This window comes from Peromyscus maniculatus, chromosome 12 (genome assembly GCF_049852395.1).
Source record: "Peromyscus maniculatus bairdii isolate BWxNUB_F1_BW_parent chromosome 12, HU_Pman_BW_mat_3.1, whole genome shotgun sequence".
In the NCBI taxonomy this organism is placed as follows: Eukaryota; Metazoa; Chordata; class Mammalia; order Rodentia; family Cricetidae; genus Peromyscus; species Peromyscus maniculatus.
In genome coordinates, this window is record NC_134863.1 from 78244985 (window position 1) to 78266295 (window position 21311).

General features: G+C 35.8%; 1 protein-coding gene across 2 annotated transcripts; it reads right to left on the minus strand.

The window, feature by feature from the left end:
* Positions 1-9182: 9182 nt before the first annotated feature.
* On the minus strand, positions 9183-9437 carry LOC102924885 (keratin-associated protein 16-3-like). Of its 2 annotated transcripts, XM_042258935.2 has the most exons (2): positions 9368-9437; positions 9183-9322 (listed from the first exon to the last, which is right to left on the minus strand). In XM_042258935.2, the coding sequence occupies exons 1-2, from the start codon at positions 9435-9437 to the stop codon at positions 9183-9185; spliced, it is 210 nt and encodes a 69-aa protein (XP_042114869.2). The 2 variants fall into 2 exon arrangements, with proteins under 2 accessions (XP_042114869.2, XP_006988012.2); XM_006987950.2 differs by having other exon boundaries at positions 9183-9437.
* Between the last annotated feature and the right edge of the window lie 11874 nt (positions 9438-21311).

Genomic DNA, 21311 nt, shown 5'->3' on the forward strand with positions numbered 1-21311 from the left:
TCTTGGCTGTATCCTTGAACACATGGATTTCTGCCTCTGGAATGCTAGAATTAAAGGTGTGTGCTACCACTGCCTAACCTCTATGTTTAATATTGTGGCTATTCTGTCTCTGACCCCAGATAAGTTTATTAGGGTGCACAATATTTTGGGGAACACAGTACCACCACATTTCCTCTCTTTTTGTCTAAAAATTAAAAAAGCTTATAACTAATACAAGATAAACTATCTAATAAGTATATACAATATATACAGTCAAAAATTACATTAACAATGTCTAGTCCATTAACAATTGACAGATTCAGATAAAAACTCCATTATATATATATTAACAATGTTCAGTCCAGTAACATTTGATAAACTCAGACAAAAAATTTCACTACTTATCTTATTTAAAACAAGTAGTTCCTTTTTAAGAGTAGATTAAAAAATTGACCTTGTTATCTTATTATATTCATATTCTCTCTTTTTCTTTTCATACAAGTTTCAATAATCTACCTTTTGTCATTTTTATATCTTCCCCATTTTTCTTTTTAGAGTAGATTCAATCATCTACCCATTTATCCTATTTTTCTTTATCTTTTTTCTCACAGTAGATTCACTGATCTACCTCATTGACATAATTCTGATTATAATTAATATTAGCCTGATAATTCATATTTTATCCTTAGGGCCATAGTGGGGTTTTTATGCCAAATATAAAAAGTGGTTTGATAATTGTGATAAATATGAAAAGTGGATAAGCTAAAGTTGATAAGATACAAGCCTTAGAAACACTTAAAGGAAAACAAGAAAAAAACTGCATGATGAAACTGAAAAGGTACAAGCCCAGGTTGTTAGAAAACCAACTTTAGTTCTTTAGTTTATCCAGTTACTATATAAGAACTACCAGCAGATGATAGGAAATCCAAGGTAATGAGAAAGCTGAATAGAATCCTATGGAAATATTAGATTTGAGGAGATTTAAGGAAGCAGTCATTTCATATGTTATGCATTCAGCCTATGTGAAGCCCATGGTAGGGCAACTCAGAACAGAATTAGCCCCTGAGACTGGGAAGCTTTGTAAACAACAATATTAGAAGCTTGTCCTCAATTTTAATGGCAAACATGATAGGAAGAGGAAGCGAGGTCCATTGAACAATGAAATAGTTCTTAAGTATTAATATCTCCCCAAATCAGTCACTGGTGAAGATCAGTAGGCTGAGATACAAAGCCAGCTTGAATTTGATGACCACACCTTGGTTTTATGTCTTTTAGCAGCTTTAAATGGTTGGAACAAGGTTAAACAATCAGAAAAGAGGTTTAAGTCATTTAATAAAATTATATAAGGCCCCAAAGAAGTCTTCACTGATTTTTTTCTTGCAAATGCTTATGTCAGCTATAAATAGAATAGTATCAGACTCAGAAGTCAGACAAATATTAATTGAATCTTTGGCTTCTGAAAATGCTAATTCAGAATGTAAAAGGGTGTTTAGTCCTTTAAAGACAAGATCAGCATCAATAGATGAATGGATTAGAAATGTAGCTGATATTGAATCCAATGTTTATAATGCTACTCTGATAGGAGAAGTAATTTCTAAAAGTTTTAATAAAAATGAAATAGTTAAATGTTTTAATTGTAGTAAACAAGGTTATTTGAAAAGGGACTGTAGGACAGGTATTCCTAGAAACAATATTCTATCTGGAGATAATACAAAACTAAGGCCACAGACTTATGGAGTATGTAGAAAGTATGACAAAGGCTGGCATTGAACAAATGAGTGTAAATCAACAAGGGACAAGCAAGGTAACCCTTTGCCATAAGGAAATGCCCTAAGGGGCTTCCTACAGCCCCCAATTTCAAATTTGATCCAATCATTCCCTGTCAGTATTGGAGAAACTCATCCACAGAGCAATTAAAAGACTTATTGCCTGTTAAAAATAACATTGCTCTGAGTGTAATCAAGAACAGAACATCTTTAGTAGATAAAAAAAAATCATGAAAGAACAGAAAACAGGTATTTTGACATACTGCTATAATTGATCAGAGACCAAAGCTAAAATTACAAATAAATGGCATGGAATTTGAATGTTTGGTATATACAAGAGTAGATATAAGCATAATTTCACCAAAATCTTGGCATCCAGATTAGCCTCTTAAGGAGGTAAATATTCAGCTTCTAGGGATTGAAATTTTATCTCAGGTAAAACAAACACAAGATGGGTCAAGTGTATAGGGCCAGGTGGGCAAATAGGGAAATTAAAGCCATGCATGGGTAATATATTCATGAATTTATGGGGATGCGATGTGTTACAGCAATGGAAAACACAAATTAACATTCACAAATCTCAGAAACAAACCATAAAATAAAGAATGATTCTGAGAAAAATATTAAAATGTATTGTCAATAACAGTTACCAACTGTTCAGGTTATATATAAGCAGGCACAACAGCTGCTAATCTTTCAAAGGTACCAACAGCTCTACCTTTAAAATGTTTAACTGACAAACCTGTCTGGGTGGAACAATAACCTTTGGCATCAGAAAAATTACAGGCACTAGAACAGATGGAACAGGAGCAGCTAAATGCTCAACATATTGAAAAATTAACAAGTCCTTGGAATTCTCCTGTATTTGTTATTTTAAAAAAAATCTGGGAAATGGAGAATGATAACAGATCTAAGAGCTATTAGTAAGGTGACCCAACCAATGCTTCTTTAAAGCCTGGAAATCCTTCACCTTCTTTATGACTTAAGTGGTGGTCTGTAATAGTGATTGATTTAAAAGACTGTTTTTTTTTTCTACTATACCATTACAAGAACAGGATAAAAAAAATTGCCTTCACAGCACCTGCTTATAATAATGCACAACCTGTTAAAAGGTTTCAGTGTAATGTTTTCACCGGGTATGTTAAACAGCCCCACTTTGTGTCAATATTTTGTGCAACAGACATTAGACATAATTCATAAACAGTTTCCTCAATCGAAAATGTATCATCATATGGGTGATATCTTACTGACTGGCTCAGATGCAGATAACTTAGATAAAAATATTTGATGAAGTAAAGAGAATTTTGCCTGGTTGGGGATTACAAATTGCTCCTAAAACACACAAAGAGGAGATTCTATCAGTTATCTATAAAAGATAGGCTTACAGGAAATTTGATCACAGAAAGTAAAATATCAGGACAAATCCATTACAAACTCTTAATGATTTTTAAAAGTTGCTGAGAGATAGGAACTGGCTCGAGGCCACAACTGGATTAACTACCCAAGAGCTAAGTAATTTATTTCAAAACTTGCAAGGTGATAAAGACTTGGATAGTCCAAGAAAATATTAAGCTGAGGATGAGGAAGAAGTGGCTCTGGTAGAAAAGAAATTATAGAATGCACATGTGGATCACTTGGATCCAAAGATTGTATTTTACTTATTTTACCATCCACTCATTCTCTCACAGGATTTCTTATGCAGAGAGAAGATATCTTAGAGTGATATTTTTAGCACACCTGTGTAGAAAAGCTCTCTAAATTGATTCTGAAAGGAAACTTGAGACTTCATCAATTATCAGGAATACACTCAGCAGAAATTGTGGTAACTTTTACTAATGCTGAAATTGCCTCATTATTGGCAGAATATGAACACTGGCAAAGAGCTTGCAGTAATTTTTTTGGGAGAAATTAACAACAAATGTCTCAAAAGCAAAATATTTCAGTTAATAAAAAGAACTAATTGGATTCTCCATCATATAGTAAAAGGGACACCAATTTCCAGAGCCCCTACATTCTATATTGATGCGAATAAGTCAGGAAAGGCTGGTTATAAGTCAGGAAAAAATAAGTAAAGTGACCCAAAGTCTTTATGATTCAGTTAAAAAATCAGAGCTGTATACCAGTCTTATGAGTATTATGGTAGATGTTCATGAGTCTCTTAATATAGTTACTGACTCTTAGTATGAAGAAAGAGTTGTTTTACATATCGAAACCACTGAACTTATTCTAGATTATTCAGAATTAACTTCACTATTTATTCAACTACAACAAGTAATCAAGAAAAGAACTCAAAATTGTATATAACTGATACCAAATCTCTCTTGGATCTACCATGCCCTCTAGTATAAGGTAATGATAAAAATCAATGGGTGACTACTTTAAGTTCTGAAAAGACTGACTCTGTAATTACATATTTATTAGAAGTTATGGCTTTTATGGGAATACCAGTACAAATTAAAGCTGAAAAATGCTTTAAAAGATATGCTGAACAAACACAAAGGGGTAATAAAGACTCCCCAGAAACAGATTACACAGTGCTTTATTAACCTTAAATTTTGTAAATGCTAATGAAAAAGGAATAACACCTTGAGCAGAGACATTGGATAATAGAAAAACTGCTGAGCTAAATTAGCTTGTGTATTTTAAAGATGTGTTGACCTCAGAATGGAAATAGGGATATGTGTTACTCTGACAAAGAGATTTTGCCTTTGTTTCCACAGGAGAGGAAAAGCTGTGGATACTATCAAGATTAGTAAAGATTAGATTCAAACAAGAGAGATCTCCTGAATAAGGAGAGGCAATTGTTCACCAGATAGGTTGGTCATTCAGTCCAAACTAACTTATAAAGACTATCAAATGTCTTTCATTACATTAGGCACAAAAAAAAAATAAAAATAATAATATTTTCAAATGATAATTTACCAAAGGTACACTTGCCTTACTGACAAATTAAAATAAGTTTTCTTAAGCCTGTGTCTTAATTCCATGTTAGAATATTAGACTGTAGGTTGCCACATGGCCCATGCCATCTTGGATATCATCATTCAAGTTTTTTCTTAAATAAAAAGGCTGTTTTTATTGTTTGATATTAAAAACACAGTTAAGAGATTTAAAATATTTTAAGTAAATTCAAAGGGTTACTACAGTTCAAACTCATTTTCTAAATCTCTAAGAGTTAGAGGGATTTGGATCTAAGATAAATATTTGGATAGGGCAGTCGTAGCCCACACCTTTAATCCCAGCAGAGACAGGTGGATCTCTATAAATTAGTTCTTTTTTTAAATTCTAGAGTTATCATCAACAAGGTGGTGGTAGGGCATACCTTTAATCCCACCACCCAAGGGCAACACTCACAGCTTCTAATTGGTATGTTTGTGTGCTAGAGAAATCACATACCATATTTACAGATGATTATAAAAACCCTCTACAAGGTTACTAGAAAGGCAGCTAATTTCCAATGGGAACAGGAATGAACAGCAGCTTTGCAAATACCCGTAAGTTCTTCATGCATGCAACCCTGACCAATATTGAGCCAAGTGACACCCTATTTATGGATATCACATTTATTAGTGAATTGGCAACTGAGAACTCTTCATAAAGCAAAAGGTAGTCCACCAACATTTGCCTGATGGCTTTTATTGCAAATGCTTCCCATATATGAAGCATAAATATTCTGTTTTTGAAAAATAAATCTAGACATCTTTAAGTAGCGTGGAGAACTTTATATTCAGTCATTGCCAACCACACTATGGTCATAAGGGCAACCCTTACAATGATGGATTGGATCCATTCTAAGGCAGAGTCCTTCACACGATTAGCCATGGAAGGAAAGGTAATTCAGTGGAACTGGATCCTATCTGAATTCTTTCATTACCATGTTATGGTAGCAAAGGGGTCTGTGCCTCCCCACAATGAGGAAATAACTCAGTTGCCCATAATTCCAATCCTTAAAATGCTTACTCCTCTCCCAAAAGAAGCACTTATTGGACTGTGGGGGCCAATAGAATAGTCACAATTTTTGGTTAATGCAAGGTTTATTGATGGTTCATCAACCACTGATGAAACCAAAACTATTGGCAAGTAGCAGCCTATAAACTGGGGGATAGAATGGCCAATACTGAGGAAGGAACCACAAAATCAGCAGCACTATTGGCTATAAGACAACTAGGAAAGTAAAAGGAAAATCTCCATCTTCTCTAATTCATGGTGCGTGTGCAGTAGTAGAGCTATATGGTCATCAAAATGGAAAACCACTAACTGGCAGATAAATGGCAAAGATAACTGGTCATAGTAGGCATGAATAGAAATGGCAAGATCTAGTAAAACTTAACAAAGACATCAAATTTTGTGTAACTAATACAGACAAAACATCTGAAAATAATAAAATAGTGGATAAATTGGCATCATGAATATTAAAATTTGCTAGGTGTGGCAGTTTGAATGTATTTGCCCCCCATAATTGTATAGAGTGTGGCACTATTAGGAGGTGTGGCTTTGTTGGAGTGGGTATGGTTCGTTGGAGGAAGTGTGTCACTGTGGGGTGGGCTTTGAGGTTTCCTATGCTCAGGATACTGCCTAGTAAGTCAGTCGACTTCCTGCTGCATGCAAAAATGTAGTACTCTCAGCTCTAGCACGACATCTGCCTGCATGCCTCCATACCCTGCTGCCCACTGTCACAATGATAACAGACTCCATCTCTGAAACTGTAAGCAAGACACACCAATTAAATGTTTTTCTTTTAAGAATTTCCATGGTTATGGTGTCTTTTCACAACCACACCAAACCTAACCAGGAAACCATAAGAATTAATTCAGAATAAATCAGCAAGAATGATATATTACATATTTGAAAAATGTGAATGTTTACCCCAATGTTAACAAAATAAAGGGAAATGGAGAATCAAATTAAACCAGGACAACAAACCAGAATAACTATTATAAAGGATCCATTGTGAGTTGGTGGTTCACACCTTTAATCGTAGCACATGGGAAGCACGTGCCTTTAATCCCAATGCTTGAAAGGCAGAGGCAGGCAAATAAGAATTACAGTGATTTAAATTTAAAAGCTGCTTGAAAAATGCAGGCTGAAATTCAAAGTGAATATTCTTTGTGATCTAAAAATAAATACACTTAAACCTTGAATTTATACATAAAGAGAAAGAAGAATATGAGTATATTTATCTACACATACTAAGGTATATTTAGTTTCAATTTCTCAAAATAACTTTTAATTGAAACATAAAACTTTTTCTGTTGCCCAAGAACATTTTGCTCTAGGAAGGATGTAACCTGCCAAAAAAAAAAAAAGGAACCCCACAGAGTTAGGTTTGGGGCAGGGTTTTGCTTTTATCTTTCCAGTAGAATAAAAAGTATCCAACTAAAGAATCTAGAGACCACTAGATAAGTGAAACATCTGAAGAAAAAGAACAGATCATCAAGAGAAAATAACCCAAGAAACAGAATAAATTGACCAAGTGGCATTGCCCACCGCCAGCTGACCAGCTGAAATTCTGGCTCAGAGCCGCAGGGTGGCGCCGGCTCACAGGACACATCTGGCCTGAGCAGTTGTGCCTTCCTGCCCGGCAATCACCCAATGTGGACAGGAGGCAAGGAAGATGGGTGGGGTGCTCCCTTCTTTCTTTCCTCCACATGGCTGGTCCTCTCACGGCAGTTTCTCCAATACTTCTCTCTGCTCCCCTCTACAGACTTAAGTGGCAAATGGTCTTTATGTGGTCCCCAACTTAAAAAAATATTAAAGTTGACTTTGAGCTCGGAGCATGGATCTCTCCTTCTCTAAACCTGTGCATACTTATTAAACAAAAATTTAAAAACTCTGTCTCATATCAGAAGAGCCACCTGGTATGGGACAGAGGAAAACCAAAAATAAGAGACTATTCTATTGTCATTAATTTCATAATTTTTTGGTTTTCAATTGACTCTCTAAAACTTTTTGTTTCTATTTAGACAAAAAATGGAAATGTTGTGGGATATCTGATCATACTGTGAACCTCAAGATTGCATTATTTACTGGAAAAAAAAAAAACCCTGTTTCTAGCTGCGGTGTGGCTCAACCCTAGCACACACCTGTAACTCAAGAGCTTTCTGCTAATTGTGAACAGGAATAAATAAAGTCTACCATAGGTCAAGAGGTGGAACAAGCAACTGGTTGACAGGAAGTAAACAAGGGAAAACCATAGAGAATAAGAGAGAGTGAGGAGTACACATAGAGAGACGCACAGGAAGTAGAATGGAGGGGCATTCAGTTTAATGTGCTCTTATTTGGATAGCATCAGCAGAGGAAGAAGGTCAGCGGGATGCTTTCTCTACCTCTCTGAGCTAGCAGGCTTGCACCCCAGCATCTCACTCCCAAGTCTTTATTGATAAAGTCAAACAATTGAGATTTAGTCAAAAACAATATACTGCCATATTTTATAGTAAGACATTTTTCAGTTTAAAATATATAGAGTATTCCACATTTTATTTATCACCAAAAAAAGCAGCAAAAAGACAAAACTATTGGAATTGACCAGCTATAGAATTTGAACTTAAAATTATATTTTGGGAGAATTTCTAATGGTAGATTCAATTTCTATATGAGATTTAAAATAATTCAAATTACTTAATTTTCAATCATGTAACACACTTCACTTAATAGAATCATGCATATATATAGCTGTAATAAAATGTTTTTCACTTTTGTTTTAGGAAAAAATTTTACTTTGAAATGCTTGTTTTCTTTCTCTACTTTGATCTATTTTAAGCACATGTAAAAAAAATCAATGAAAACAAGTTGATATGTCCATTTCCCAGCTTACCAACTTATAACCTATTTAAAATAGAAAGCCATATTCGACTGTCTCAATAAATGCTTCTTGAATCCTTGGATATAGAATTATTACATTTTGAAGGAAATAGAAGCAAAGGAATTTGTGGATAAGAGTAATGAAAAGGACAAAGACAATCGATAAGCAGAAGGGAGCAAAGAAAGAAGGTGCAGGGGAAACAGATGGGAAAGATAAAAACAGGTAGGGGAAGGGATCATTAAATCAACATTTGTTGAACATTTCACCTATAGGAAAAAGACAGCATAGCTGGTTACTAAATTAATAAATCCAACAGAACTATGTTTTGTTAAAGAATTTAAGTTCAAGGCAAATGAACTGTGTCAGAAAAAGTTCATTATTAAAGTTTGTGAGAACTTAATAGCATTCCAACCAGTATAGAAGTGGATCCCTGAAGTTCAACATACAGAAATTCAGACTTTATACTAGACTTTATCTAGTATTACCCACATTATTTACAGAAACAAGGTGATCCAAAAGGAAGCAAAATTCTGGAGACAGAATAAAGAAAGCACGCAGGTCACAGAATAAAGGTCCTTAGAAAAATCAAGGTATCACAGAAGACAAATCCATAGGTTATAGATTCAAATATTTATTCAGTAGAAGCTGGAAAACCCATATCCTCCACAGCATGAAGGGCGGCAGCATCCATATCCATAGCCTCCGTAGCCAGAGCCATATCCATAGCCTCCATAGCCAGAGCCATATCCATAGCCTCCGTAACGACAGCCACAGCCTAGTCTGCGGATGCTGTTACATCCACAACCATAGCCTCCATAGCCATAGCCCAGGCCCCCGAAGCCTCCATAGCCATAGCCCAGGCCTCCGTAGTAGCCACTGTAGTAACTCATAGTGTCGGGAGTGGTAGGTTTTGTTTGCAACTGCAGGACAATTTTGTGAGTTCAACTGCACAAGGCCATTTATATATACTTGGAGAAACCACACCTCTGAATGTAATTCATAAAAACTATTCATTAAAATTGAAAACTATGTGAACAATCTTGTTTCTTAGGATTCAACCCTATCCGCTTCATGTTTGTATGAGTAGTGATTTAAAGGCTCCGCAATATGTTTGATGTTCTGCTTCATTTGGATGCCTAGAAAAATGCTTTGCTTCTAATTAAAAAAAAAAATGCTGTGCTGTTTATAGTCCCCATGCATGCTTGAGTTGCTCAGTTTCAAATTCTGCAATAAAATGCTTTGCGGAAAATACTGAAATAATATCTCATGAGGTTGCATTTATCCTCCAACTTCACCCTTCTTTTGACATTCCATAGTTGAAGATCTTTTTCCTAAGCCAAGTAGGTGTGCCACCATTATTTTGCCAAGAATCCACACACACTGAATCATAACTGTTGAAATGCTAGTCCCAATTAAAAGATGACAATAAACTATGGTGTGCATCCTAATGCCATGCATTCTGAAGTCAGCTGAGAACCACATTGTGTCATGCCATGATCATGCAATGATCTAAGTTTCTCTAAATAACCACAGATGGAAATCAATGGGACTCCTGAAGTGTCATGTCTCCCATATAGTCTGCTTGGTAAACATCACTAAACAGAGAAACAGAAATCCATGTTAGTCTCATTTATATAGGTAGCTCCAAATTTATAAATAGGTACCTTCATTTAGGTTGTAAATTTCAGGCATTCACAGGACTCTACAACTACACACTTAAAGAAACTTAATACAACTCATTTCAATCTCTGTCTCTCTTCTCTCTGTCTCTCTGTCTCTGTCTCTGTGGGGGGTGTAAATCAAGGAGAAAGCTGTGATTCAGTAACATATAGAATCATGAATCTCTGGTGACAAGATACCAACTGCCAGAGTATTGCATAGAATGAAATAGACTTCACCTACACAATTTTATCTTATAAATAAACAAAAGAGTCATTACAGCATCTTCTATGGGAGGCTTGCACTCTTTGCCACCCTTTCTATATATTAAACTCAAATTCCCAACAATCCCTTTTCTGTATTATTTATCCTGCTTAGGTGTTTGGTCAAAGTCCCCCAACAAACTAGTACCAAAAATGAGACTAAATTAGTTTCCATGTCCCAGTACTTGTGTAACACTGTTTTAATGTCAGGAGGCACACAAGTAGCTTTCTTTTGAGAATGAGGAGGACTTCACAGAAGAAAATATTCCTTGGCATATGTACGTGTTGTTACATTTATTATCATTATCATTGCACATAAATTGAACAGAATACAGTTTCTTTGTGATACTCCACCCAAGCATATAATATGCTTTGATCATATCCACAGCCTTAATTACTCTTTATTATGTATTCTCCCTCTTCCCTTTTCCTCTTCTTCACCCACAATCTCCAGCATCACAGTACCCCTTTTGCTTCCATATTCCTTCCTCTAGTTTTCCCATGTAAGAGAAAAAATCTGTAAGACTTGCTCTGTGGGGCTAACTCCCTTAAAATGATTATTTTCAGTTCTCTTAACAAAATATTTAAGAAAATATATAATGACTTAAACACAAAATTAAATGTAGTTTCAAATGTTCTTGACCTTGGTTGTATAATTGTATTGGTAATTTTAATTAAACAAAGCAATGCTCTCCTAATTGAACTTATCTTATTTTTAAGCAACCTCATTATAAGTATTGATGAATGTATTAGGTGTTACTTATAAATATGCATGTGAGCTATTCATCCAGTGACAGTGGTTAGAATATCCAGTGTAGAATCAATTCATTCATTTATTGTTTATCAGATGTTTACTGGTAGCTTCTATATTTCATAAATCAATTGATTAAAAAAAACTAGTCAATGAAATTGATGAAAGCTACATTCTGGTAGATGAGTAATAAATACCTAAGATGCATGCATGAAAAGTGAATTGAAAACAGGATGAACCAAAACTGCATTTGGAGGTCTGGGTAGTGGTCTCACCTGCATTATAGTTTATGAAAGAACCATGGCATAGTGACCTGCCAATTGACATGGTTGTTGTATCATTAGACATCCATAGAACACTGCGTTTTCATGTCCCATCTCTCAGGCATGCATTGCTTTTCATTGCTGCCACTTGATATTTTGAAACAATTTCTCTCCTTTAGTCAGAGACATATCTTGATGCTCTAAATGTTTGCTCTTGAAAACTGTCTCTTGTCTATACTCTCCTTTTGAAAGTTTTTGATCTTTATTCTTCTTTATGGAACTTTCCTCTAAAAATATCAATATGAACTATGTATGCCAGTTGTGACCAACAGAGCAAACACATGTCTCTTCGGATACGTTTCATATCTTGCCAGTTTGTACATTTTCATTGTAGAAACATCCTCTGAATTTGTAATAGCATTCAGACACTGGGCTGTACTAAGACCCTTTACTGGTAAACAAAATTCTCTCCTGCCCTATTCTAAGGGACAGTGGATGAGTTGCTTTTCTAAGGCTGTAACAAAACGCCATGACCAAAAGTGACTTAGGGAAGAAAGCATTGATTTAGGCTATGGTTCAGACAACTAGAAAGCCTATCATTTTAAAGAGGCATAGCAGCAGGCAGGCATAGCAGCAGAAGAAGGAAGCTGGGAGATCACACCGTTAACAAGCATGAAGCAGAGACAACATACTTAAAGTGGAAGAGGTTATAAACACTTAAAGCCAGTCTCCGGGGATTTATTTCTTCCAATGTGGCACCAACTCCTCCAAGTTCTAGAGCTACTCCAAATGGCTCCAACAATGGGGGACCAAAAATTCAGATACCTGAGCCTGTGGGGGACATTCCCCAGTCAAACCACAGATACCTGTGGTAAACTTTCCACAGGTATTCTCTTGACTATCAACACTACATTATGTAACCACACCAATAACACATTTAGTACTAGTGGGATTTATATGATTTATTACTGACTGAAACACACACATATTTCACATTTAAGACAAAAATCAGAGTGATCGATATAGTGAGATATTTAAACAAATTGTACTATATCTACTCTATGTATCTAAAATTATTAAAAGTCACAAAACTACGAAGACTAAACAGAATACAGATGTATTGCTATCAGTCCTGACTTGTCCATTAACCATTATTTCTCCACAAATTACTTCCTGGCCTCACATTGCCTCAGTGATATATAAAGTCTTGCCCAGTTTTTAACTTTTCCATTATTTAAACATTATTACATTTTATTTTATGTGTGTGTATGCATGTGCATACTTATATTGTTCAAGACAGAACTATGAACTCATCTGACAGTCTTTTCTTCATTTGCCTTAAGTTCAAGCTAATTCTGGCCTAAAAATTCAATAAATAATAGATAATATTTATCTACTTGACTTGGAGATAAAGTAGTGGAAAGAAAAACAAATTCCTCAAGATTCTAGAACTAACATTTTAGTGCATGAGACAGATCATAAACAAATACAGACTTAATTTATCCTCTCAACCAAACAATCAATGAATGGCTAATAAGGTCTAAGACTTCCTCTGAATATTGGGAAAACTAACTCAAGGTAGAAAAGAAAGTAAGAAAAAATACCTAGACTTCCTAAGAGCATATGTGAAAATGTAAAAGATGTAACCAACAAAAATGTTTTGAGTAGTGATAATTGATAAGGCAATAGAGATATTATATATGAGAAATATGCAATAATCCATGGAAGTTACTGAGATGGATGATGACTTGTGATGGAATGGTGTCTTAAAAGTGCAGCTTTGAGTACAGACTTGGATGATCCTATAAATTAATAACTTTCTTGGATAAGAGAGTGCCAGATAGAGGAAAGATCTAAAGGGCAATCCTAAACTCTCTTACATAGCTAACATGAAATTAACTAGAGGGAGATGGAAGACATCAGATATAATATCATGTATTCTGTCGTGGAATCTTATACCTTTATCATCACTGCACACAAATATTCACAGGATACATAGCAGTACCACTGGCAAGGTATGAGTTGTCTCTAAATGAGGTAGAAAACATTCTTTGGTGGCCTTATGACAATTCACCTCATGTGTTATATACAGCAAGTCCCAAGAAATGTTGAGTGATTTCCCCAAGATTCTGACACTTACTAATGAGCACACTCTGGTTTTCCCTGGTACTGGGAGGATGGTGAAGTATATTTTCATGACTAAGTAATGTCATAAGGCAATGGTGACTTCCCAAAAAGAGAAATTCCTTCCCATTCTATATAGTCTCCTCACACTATCAATTGTTTCATTTGTTTTAGAGAATCATTTTAATTTTAACAGACGAATGGATGAAGAAAATATGGTGCATATGTAAGGTGAAGTTTTGTTCAGCCATGAATAAAAAATGAAATTATGTCATCTGCAGGAAAATAGATGAGAGATGTGGAGATCATTATACTAAAATACATAAGTGAGGCTCAAGACAAATACGGATTTTATCATCTATGGAACCTATATTGGATAGAGAATAAGGCAGGGAGCAAGAAAAAGACACAAAGAGACAGATTTATTAGAGAGGCATATATGATATGGTGCAGTGGTAGTTCATCAGTGGCTCCTGCTATGGGATATCATTCTGTAAGCTATGAATATGTGTTGCTCTGATTAGTTGATAAATAAAATGCTGATTGGTCAGTAGCCAGGCAGGAACAAGAAGAATTCTGGGAAGAGGAAGGGCTGGGTCAGGAGTCACCAGGCAGACACAGAGCAAGCAAGATGACAAGGCAGAACTGAGAAAAGGTACCAAGCTACATGGCTAAACATATATAAATATTATGGGTTAATTTAAGTGTAAGAGCTAGTCAGTAATAAGCCTGAGCTAATGGTTGAGCAGTTATAATTAATATAAGCTTCTGAGTGATTATTTTATAAGCAGGCCATAGACCGTGGGGGCCTGGCAGGACTGGTGAAGCATTCCAACTACAGTCTCCTGTCATACTGGAGAAGCTCTGAACTTGGTAGCTGCTCAGCCCCTGGGCTGTGTGCCTCAGTGGTCCAAATAAGTTGCTGAAGGCCTAGAGGATTCCTAGAGAGCTGTCAGTCTTCCATCCACTTTGGAAGCGAGAAGAACTTGGGTTCTCCTATCTGTGAAGGAATGTAGCAGCAAGTGGCCACAGCAGCACAGATGAATGAGCAAACAAGATAAACCAGTCTGTGAATAGAATAAGTTAATTCACAAACAGTATACTTAACCTACCAAGGAGACCTGAAAGCAATGAGTTAAACAGAGAAGCTTGTTAGTTAACTCCAGATCTGGTCAAATTGACAACCAAGATTAACCAACACAGAAATCTTTAACTGTCTAATGAATATACAATGATAAGAATTTTTGAAAAAGAAATAGGGGTTATTGGGATGGGCATGACCTAACCATATGAACCCAATAAGAGTTATCTTTAGCCAGTAGCAGGATAAATCACAGACTTGTGTATGAGGAGGATTTGCAAGGACTCTGCAGGATTGAATGGGACTCTGGTTGTGCAGAAATGAATGACAATAGATCTTAGTTGATGAGACTGATTCTCAGCTAATATCCAGTATAAGATGGATAGTTTAAGATAGCCTGAGTAGAACCCCAGACCTACACCAGTGTGAGCTAAGAGGCGGTGGTTGTTTTACATTGACAAATGTGGAGTCATTTTTGTACAATAATAGAGAATGAATAGAACATTTTAATGTCCCCATCTTTCCACTCTCATTACTACAAGTAAACCACCAGTGAGATAACTAAACATCAGGTAAATTTTGCCACACAATGATAATTTAAAGAGGCTCGAGGGGGACTGAAAAACTATTTGTATTAAGTTCAGAACTCTAACTCTGTATCTATCTCAGGGGTAAAACTTAAAAGAGGCTGAGCTGCTAAGATGGCCTTGTGACTCTAGCATGGATGTAGGTTTGACACTACTCTGATAGCATGCCTTACTTGTCAACCTTCAAAGAGACATGTTGCTCTTATCTCAAGAAAGGTCTTGCTCTATACATACCTGATGATTTACTGAATTCATCTGTTTCTGATTGTTTCAGTGTGACACTGGGGAGATCACTACTTCTAATCTCCTTCTGAAATCCAAAATTTAAAAAATGACTCTATAATCGTAAACATGGTGGATATATTTTATAATACACAGATATTTTGAAAGCTGTAAGATTATGTAAATTATCTTAGTAGTTGCACATCAGAAGAATTGAACGAATATCTCCAGTAATATATTTCTAATTAAAACATAAAATCCTCTGTGGGAGTCCTCTTTCTCTCTCAGCCTGTCTGTCTTCAGACAGGGGGGAAAGATACAGAAGGGGTGACAGAGAGCTTTGTACCTTGCCCATGAACACAATGGGAGATAGCCCTCTGGGAGACAGATTTCAGTGAATCAGCTCAACTTTATTCCCTAGTATAAGGTGTATATATATAATTGGGGAGCCTGGGAACAAACCCTAACTTGCATTAAGTATCACACTCCTATCACAAGGCTTAGTGTGTGGCAGTAGGGTCCTATAGCAGAGCTCCTAGCACAAGTCTTCTAATATGAATCTGTGCCAAAGTTCAAGCCAAAGATGAATCAGGCATCGAGTTTAGAGACAGACATCTGGTTTAGAGACAGCTATCAGATAAGGTCAGCCCTTCATACCCAGGGACATCCTCCAGATAAGGCTGGGTAGAGAGCAGGATGCTGGGGAGGAAGGAAGTTTCCATATTGCCAAGCTTAGAGAAAGCTGCCAGGCTATGGCAGACTGTAACCTCTAACTGGCCAACAATATATTCCAACACTCATCAAAGAGTTTATTTCTGGGCACAATTAGATATGTAAATTTAATACTCTATTTAGAAGTCACAAATGGGGTCCTAGTTTTTCGAGATTTTTTTCCCTTTAATACCATCCCTTCATTTCCAATAATTCCTTCATATTAGCTACCATTATTTGGAGGATTATTTTGACCTAGGAAGTTGAAAGATGTTTCTCAATCATCCCACTGAACTTTCCATGTCCTTTTCTCTGGAGGATGTTAAGTACATATTCGTCTGATAAATGTGCATCTGGTTTTAGGTGATAGTGAATGGGATGCCTAGAACATTTGAAGTAACAATACAATGCAGCAAGGAGGCCTGATCCTTCTGTTTATTTGCTTTCTCTATGCCACTAAGTTTCACTGGTCACATTATAATTAATTAGATGTCACTCCAGTAGGATAGAATTGTGCCCAGCTATACACCTTACTTATCAGAGTTTGTATCTTGTTTGTAGGCTTATCAAGATTCCAAAAGAAACTGAGTTTTGCTTGCTACCTCTGATACTTTCTACAGATTGGACACCATGTGCTAACACACAATTATTGTGTAGGTGAATGAATAAATGTAGGATTGGATCAGTTAAAAGATGCAGCAGGAAGAACCCTATGGACAAAGAGTTAAACTGGGCAAACAGCCTCTTGTAGACACAGTGGGAACAGCCATTCTAGATCACTGCCCAAGCCAAATTTTCTAGCAATATGTTTACTTTTGTGGATTGTGGACTAATACAGACTTATTTTGTAAGTTTATAAAAACCTTGATATTGATTCCTTGCATTTATACTGTGTGAGGTCTCTGTATCTCATAAACAATAAATTTTATTGATATTTACTCTTAGCATTTTGTTGATTGGTAATTGTAGGTACACATTACTAATGTTTTCATTATTACCAGCAGAAATTTTCTTTCTTTTGTCAAGAATATCCTATTGTCCTGATGGAAATTAACATAACCTTCTTCCAAGGACTCCTCTTTGTACAGATTCTGGAGGTTTCTGCCTTGGTTGGTTTCCCTTACAGAATCCAATATTCATGATAGCATTGTCATGAATTAATGTGTAAGTGGGTCAAATGCTAACCCAATTGAATGAGAATCTGAACAGAATTGCCTTTTAAAACCCATCATTCACTTTAAGAGGACTGTAAAAACATTCCTTCAGATAGCCAGAAATTGAAATTCTCAGACACAACAATAAAGTTCTATAAATCTTCATGTATGCAGAAATGTATTAATGACGCCAGTTATTATAAATAAAAGTTGACTAAAATGAAAAGCATTCAAGGATTCTACAAAGAGGCACAAACAGTAGGGAAAGGAAGAACAATACAGTCATTTTGGGGTTCAGAAACAGAAATGGCAGCCACAAACATATACACCGTAGCCAAGTTTTCGTGCTCTCTAAATGACTCATAAACTGAGTTAAATAAGCATAATTAGCCTGACCATTGAGATGAAAACTAACCACAGGAACAGAAAGTCTTTTAGGGTATTTTCAAAATAGGCATAACCATCACCAACCACTGTGAGGACTTTGGCAGCTAGCTACCTTTCTAAATGCCAAAGTAGAACTCTATCACCTGGAAATGGCAGGTAGATGACAGAGTTTCTGAAGCCAATCTCTGCTCCTTAATGATCATTTAAGTGAAGCAAAAAGGGCAGTCACAGAGGAAGAAATCCATTAAAACCAAGGCTCCCAACCACACAGCAGCATGTTTTCCTACTTAGAAACAGCTAGGTACAGCAGAGCTTGAGTATACAGTGTGAAATGGTGCAGAAACAGGACGTAATGATCCCATTGTGAAGCTATGAAGCTGGAAAGCATTGCTGCAGCTGCATCAATGCACTCTTAGTTTAGTGTGAAAGGAACTGCTACTCATTGTTCCTCCCCTCATGATCTTTGGAGAGAGAAGATCATCAGCTGGAGAGTCTCACAAAGCACCCAGACAGACTGCAGGCAAAGGCATGCATACATGCACACAATGCTTGCATATGGGAAAGGCCTATGAGGGTGTAGCAAAGATAATTAGAACATTATGAAAAAAGTCAAGCAAATTAAGTTTAATCTGAAGGGACTTTTCACATTTCTCACAGTTTGAAATATGTATCCCAAAGAGGAATGGCTTGCCAAACTTTAAATCCCCTCAACTTAAAATTACAAGCGCAGATGGTTTTTTATCAAGTCCGCTCTGGCATGTTGAAATCTGAAGATCTATCACAGGAGTCCCAGATTGGCAGAGAAGTGAAAAATGAGCAAAAGGAAAATTAGCTGAAAGTAGATGCCATGTTAATAGCTGGATGTGTCAAAGTTAAGGATTTGCTTGAGACCCAAGTGTTTGATGTGAATGTGAGCTGCTTTGCCTCCATAGGGCTTTCTGCACACCCTCCCTAGTTGTGTGGCAACCCACAGCCTTCCATTTCATCCACTGTGTGCATGAAAAACATCTCATACGTACCTTGTCCATTTGGAGAATGGCCTCCCCATCTATTAATTTGGACTATAGATACTTCTAAAATTCTTCTCGCTGTGTCTTATGCCTTTGACCACACTTCAACAGTATGTACTGCCATGTTGTATATTCATAACCAAACTTCACAAGTTTGCATAGCATAGAAGCTTCACATTAACTTAATATTAGTTTCACATTATTTATGTTTGCCTTAAACTAACAGCCTCACATCTCTAAATATGTGAAGCATGGAAGTCATAGCTTCTAATGAGCAGTAGTTGATGGTTAATTGTATTATTGGCATTGATTTCTCTGTTTCTCTTTCCTGTGTCCAAATGGACACTGGTTTCATTTGTTTTCATGTCATGTTTGACAGGATTGACTTTAAAATTCTATGGCAAATACTGTCTTTAGCTTAATTTTAAAAATCCATATTCTTATCAGTTCATTTATTTCATGTGGTTTTACAGTGATTGGTTTTGCATGTTATCTGCATCTCAATATATCTAAGGTATATCGGTCAGCACAAAAAGACCTATGTACACAATTTTTGTTTATGTTAAATATTGCATATGTTCTATTTAATATAATATGTATATATATTCAATGTGTATAACAAAAATATGTACTAATTTGTGTTACTATAATAACATCTAAAATACACTGATCTTGTATTAATTAATTGCTCTTCAGGCATTGATTAACTGACTTTCTAGTTAATTGTTTAAAATAGTGTAAGTTCAAGGAAAGTCACTCCAAAAAAAATTCACTTTACTCTGTGATAAACATGAGGCATACCAAAAATGCAATGTGAATAGTTAATGACATTTTAAGTTCTAAAGACTGAACATGTAGGCAAACAATCAACAATACTACATTGTTATAGAGACCCACATGACAAAATAGTCCAAGAAGAGCTTTTTACAGTTGCACATTCTGTTTCTCCATGACCAACACAACATCAAATTGCACTAATATTTTTATAAACAAAATGTTTTGCTTCTTTCCTTTTTTTTCATTTTTTATTAAGAAAATTTTTTTCGTTTTACATACCAATCAAAGATCTCCCTTTTCCATCCTCTCCTACTCCATCCTTTCCCCCAACTGACCCCCCATTCCTCCCCACAAGAAGACAAGGCCTCCCAGAAGGAGGCACATCAAGAAGCAGCAAGTTCAAGCCCCTCCCCCTGCCTGAAGGCTCAATGAGGTGTCCCATCATAGGTAGTGGGCTCTAAAAAGCCCCCTCATGCACTAGGGATGGATTCTGATTATACCACCAGGGGGCTCCCCAAGCAAATCAAGCTACACAACTCTCTTCCCATGCACAGGATCTAGTCCTGTCCCACGCAGGCTCCACGCCATTGATCCAACTTTCATGAGTTCCTACCAGTTTTGCTTCTTTCTAACCATGCTGTTACATCAGGCCATAAATCTCATAACCAACACTGAGTTAGAGTATTTATGAAATACAGTCATTAAAAGCAAAACACATTAATTTTCTATGAATGGAGATTATGAAACTATCTGCTATTAAATATATAGATAATTTTCTTTGCACAATTTCATTGATAATAATAATAAACTATAAAATAGCTTTATGCTATTTAATAACTTTACAGCTCTATTGCTATAGGGAAAGTAAGTCATTATTTCTATGCTAACCAAGATGATGACTTTGACTTAAGAAGCCTGTTAAATATTTATGTTATTTCTTTCACAGGTCTTGTCATGAATGTACAAATCATGTGTATGCTTTATCCAGGAACATTGAAACAAGGCAAAAGTTTTGACAATAACCTGTTACTGAAACCTTCACTGCATGTAGAAATGACAGAATGCCTGTAGCTCAAACAGTGGGAATTGCATGCCACAAAATCCACAGACAGCCAGGTACAGCCCCAGCACTTGGGTGGTGGAGCTTGTAGGATGATGAGTTTAAGGTCTGCCTACACACTCAGACTTTGTCAAATAAGAAAGAACAAAAAGAAAGAAGGGCAAACAAATAAATAAGAAAAGAGGAGAGAAAGAAAATGGAAGCATGATAAAAGTGTGCTAAACAACCAAAAATCCCAAGAAAATAAGTTCAGCTATCTGAGAGAATAAAAAAAAAAGGTGTATAATTAGACAGATAGGTGTGAAATGAACAGTATCTGGCTAAACACGTTATTCATATAATGTCAACAGTTCTTTAGAAATGTAACTGAATGGTTGCTGATTTCAATTTCAAAATCTTGTCAGAGAGAACAAAATATAGCAAAAGATATAAGTGACATCGATGAACAAATAAAATTTTGAATAATATAATGAACAATGATTTTATTGCATTAGATAATAAAATATAAAATGTTACTAATTCTTCATAATTTCACTCATAGATCAAAATCAATTTCACAGTATGAATTTATACATATTTTTAAATATCAAAAATTTTTGCAAGAAACACTTCACTGCATGAGCTGTTAACATAATAATAAAAGAAAGTAGTGCAGAAAAACAATTGTTAAAATAACAAGTTATTAAAATGTAGTGCCCCAATTTATGATTGTGGT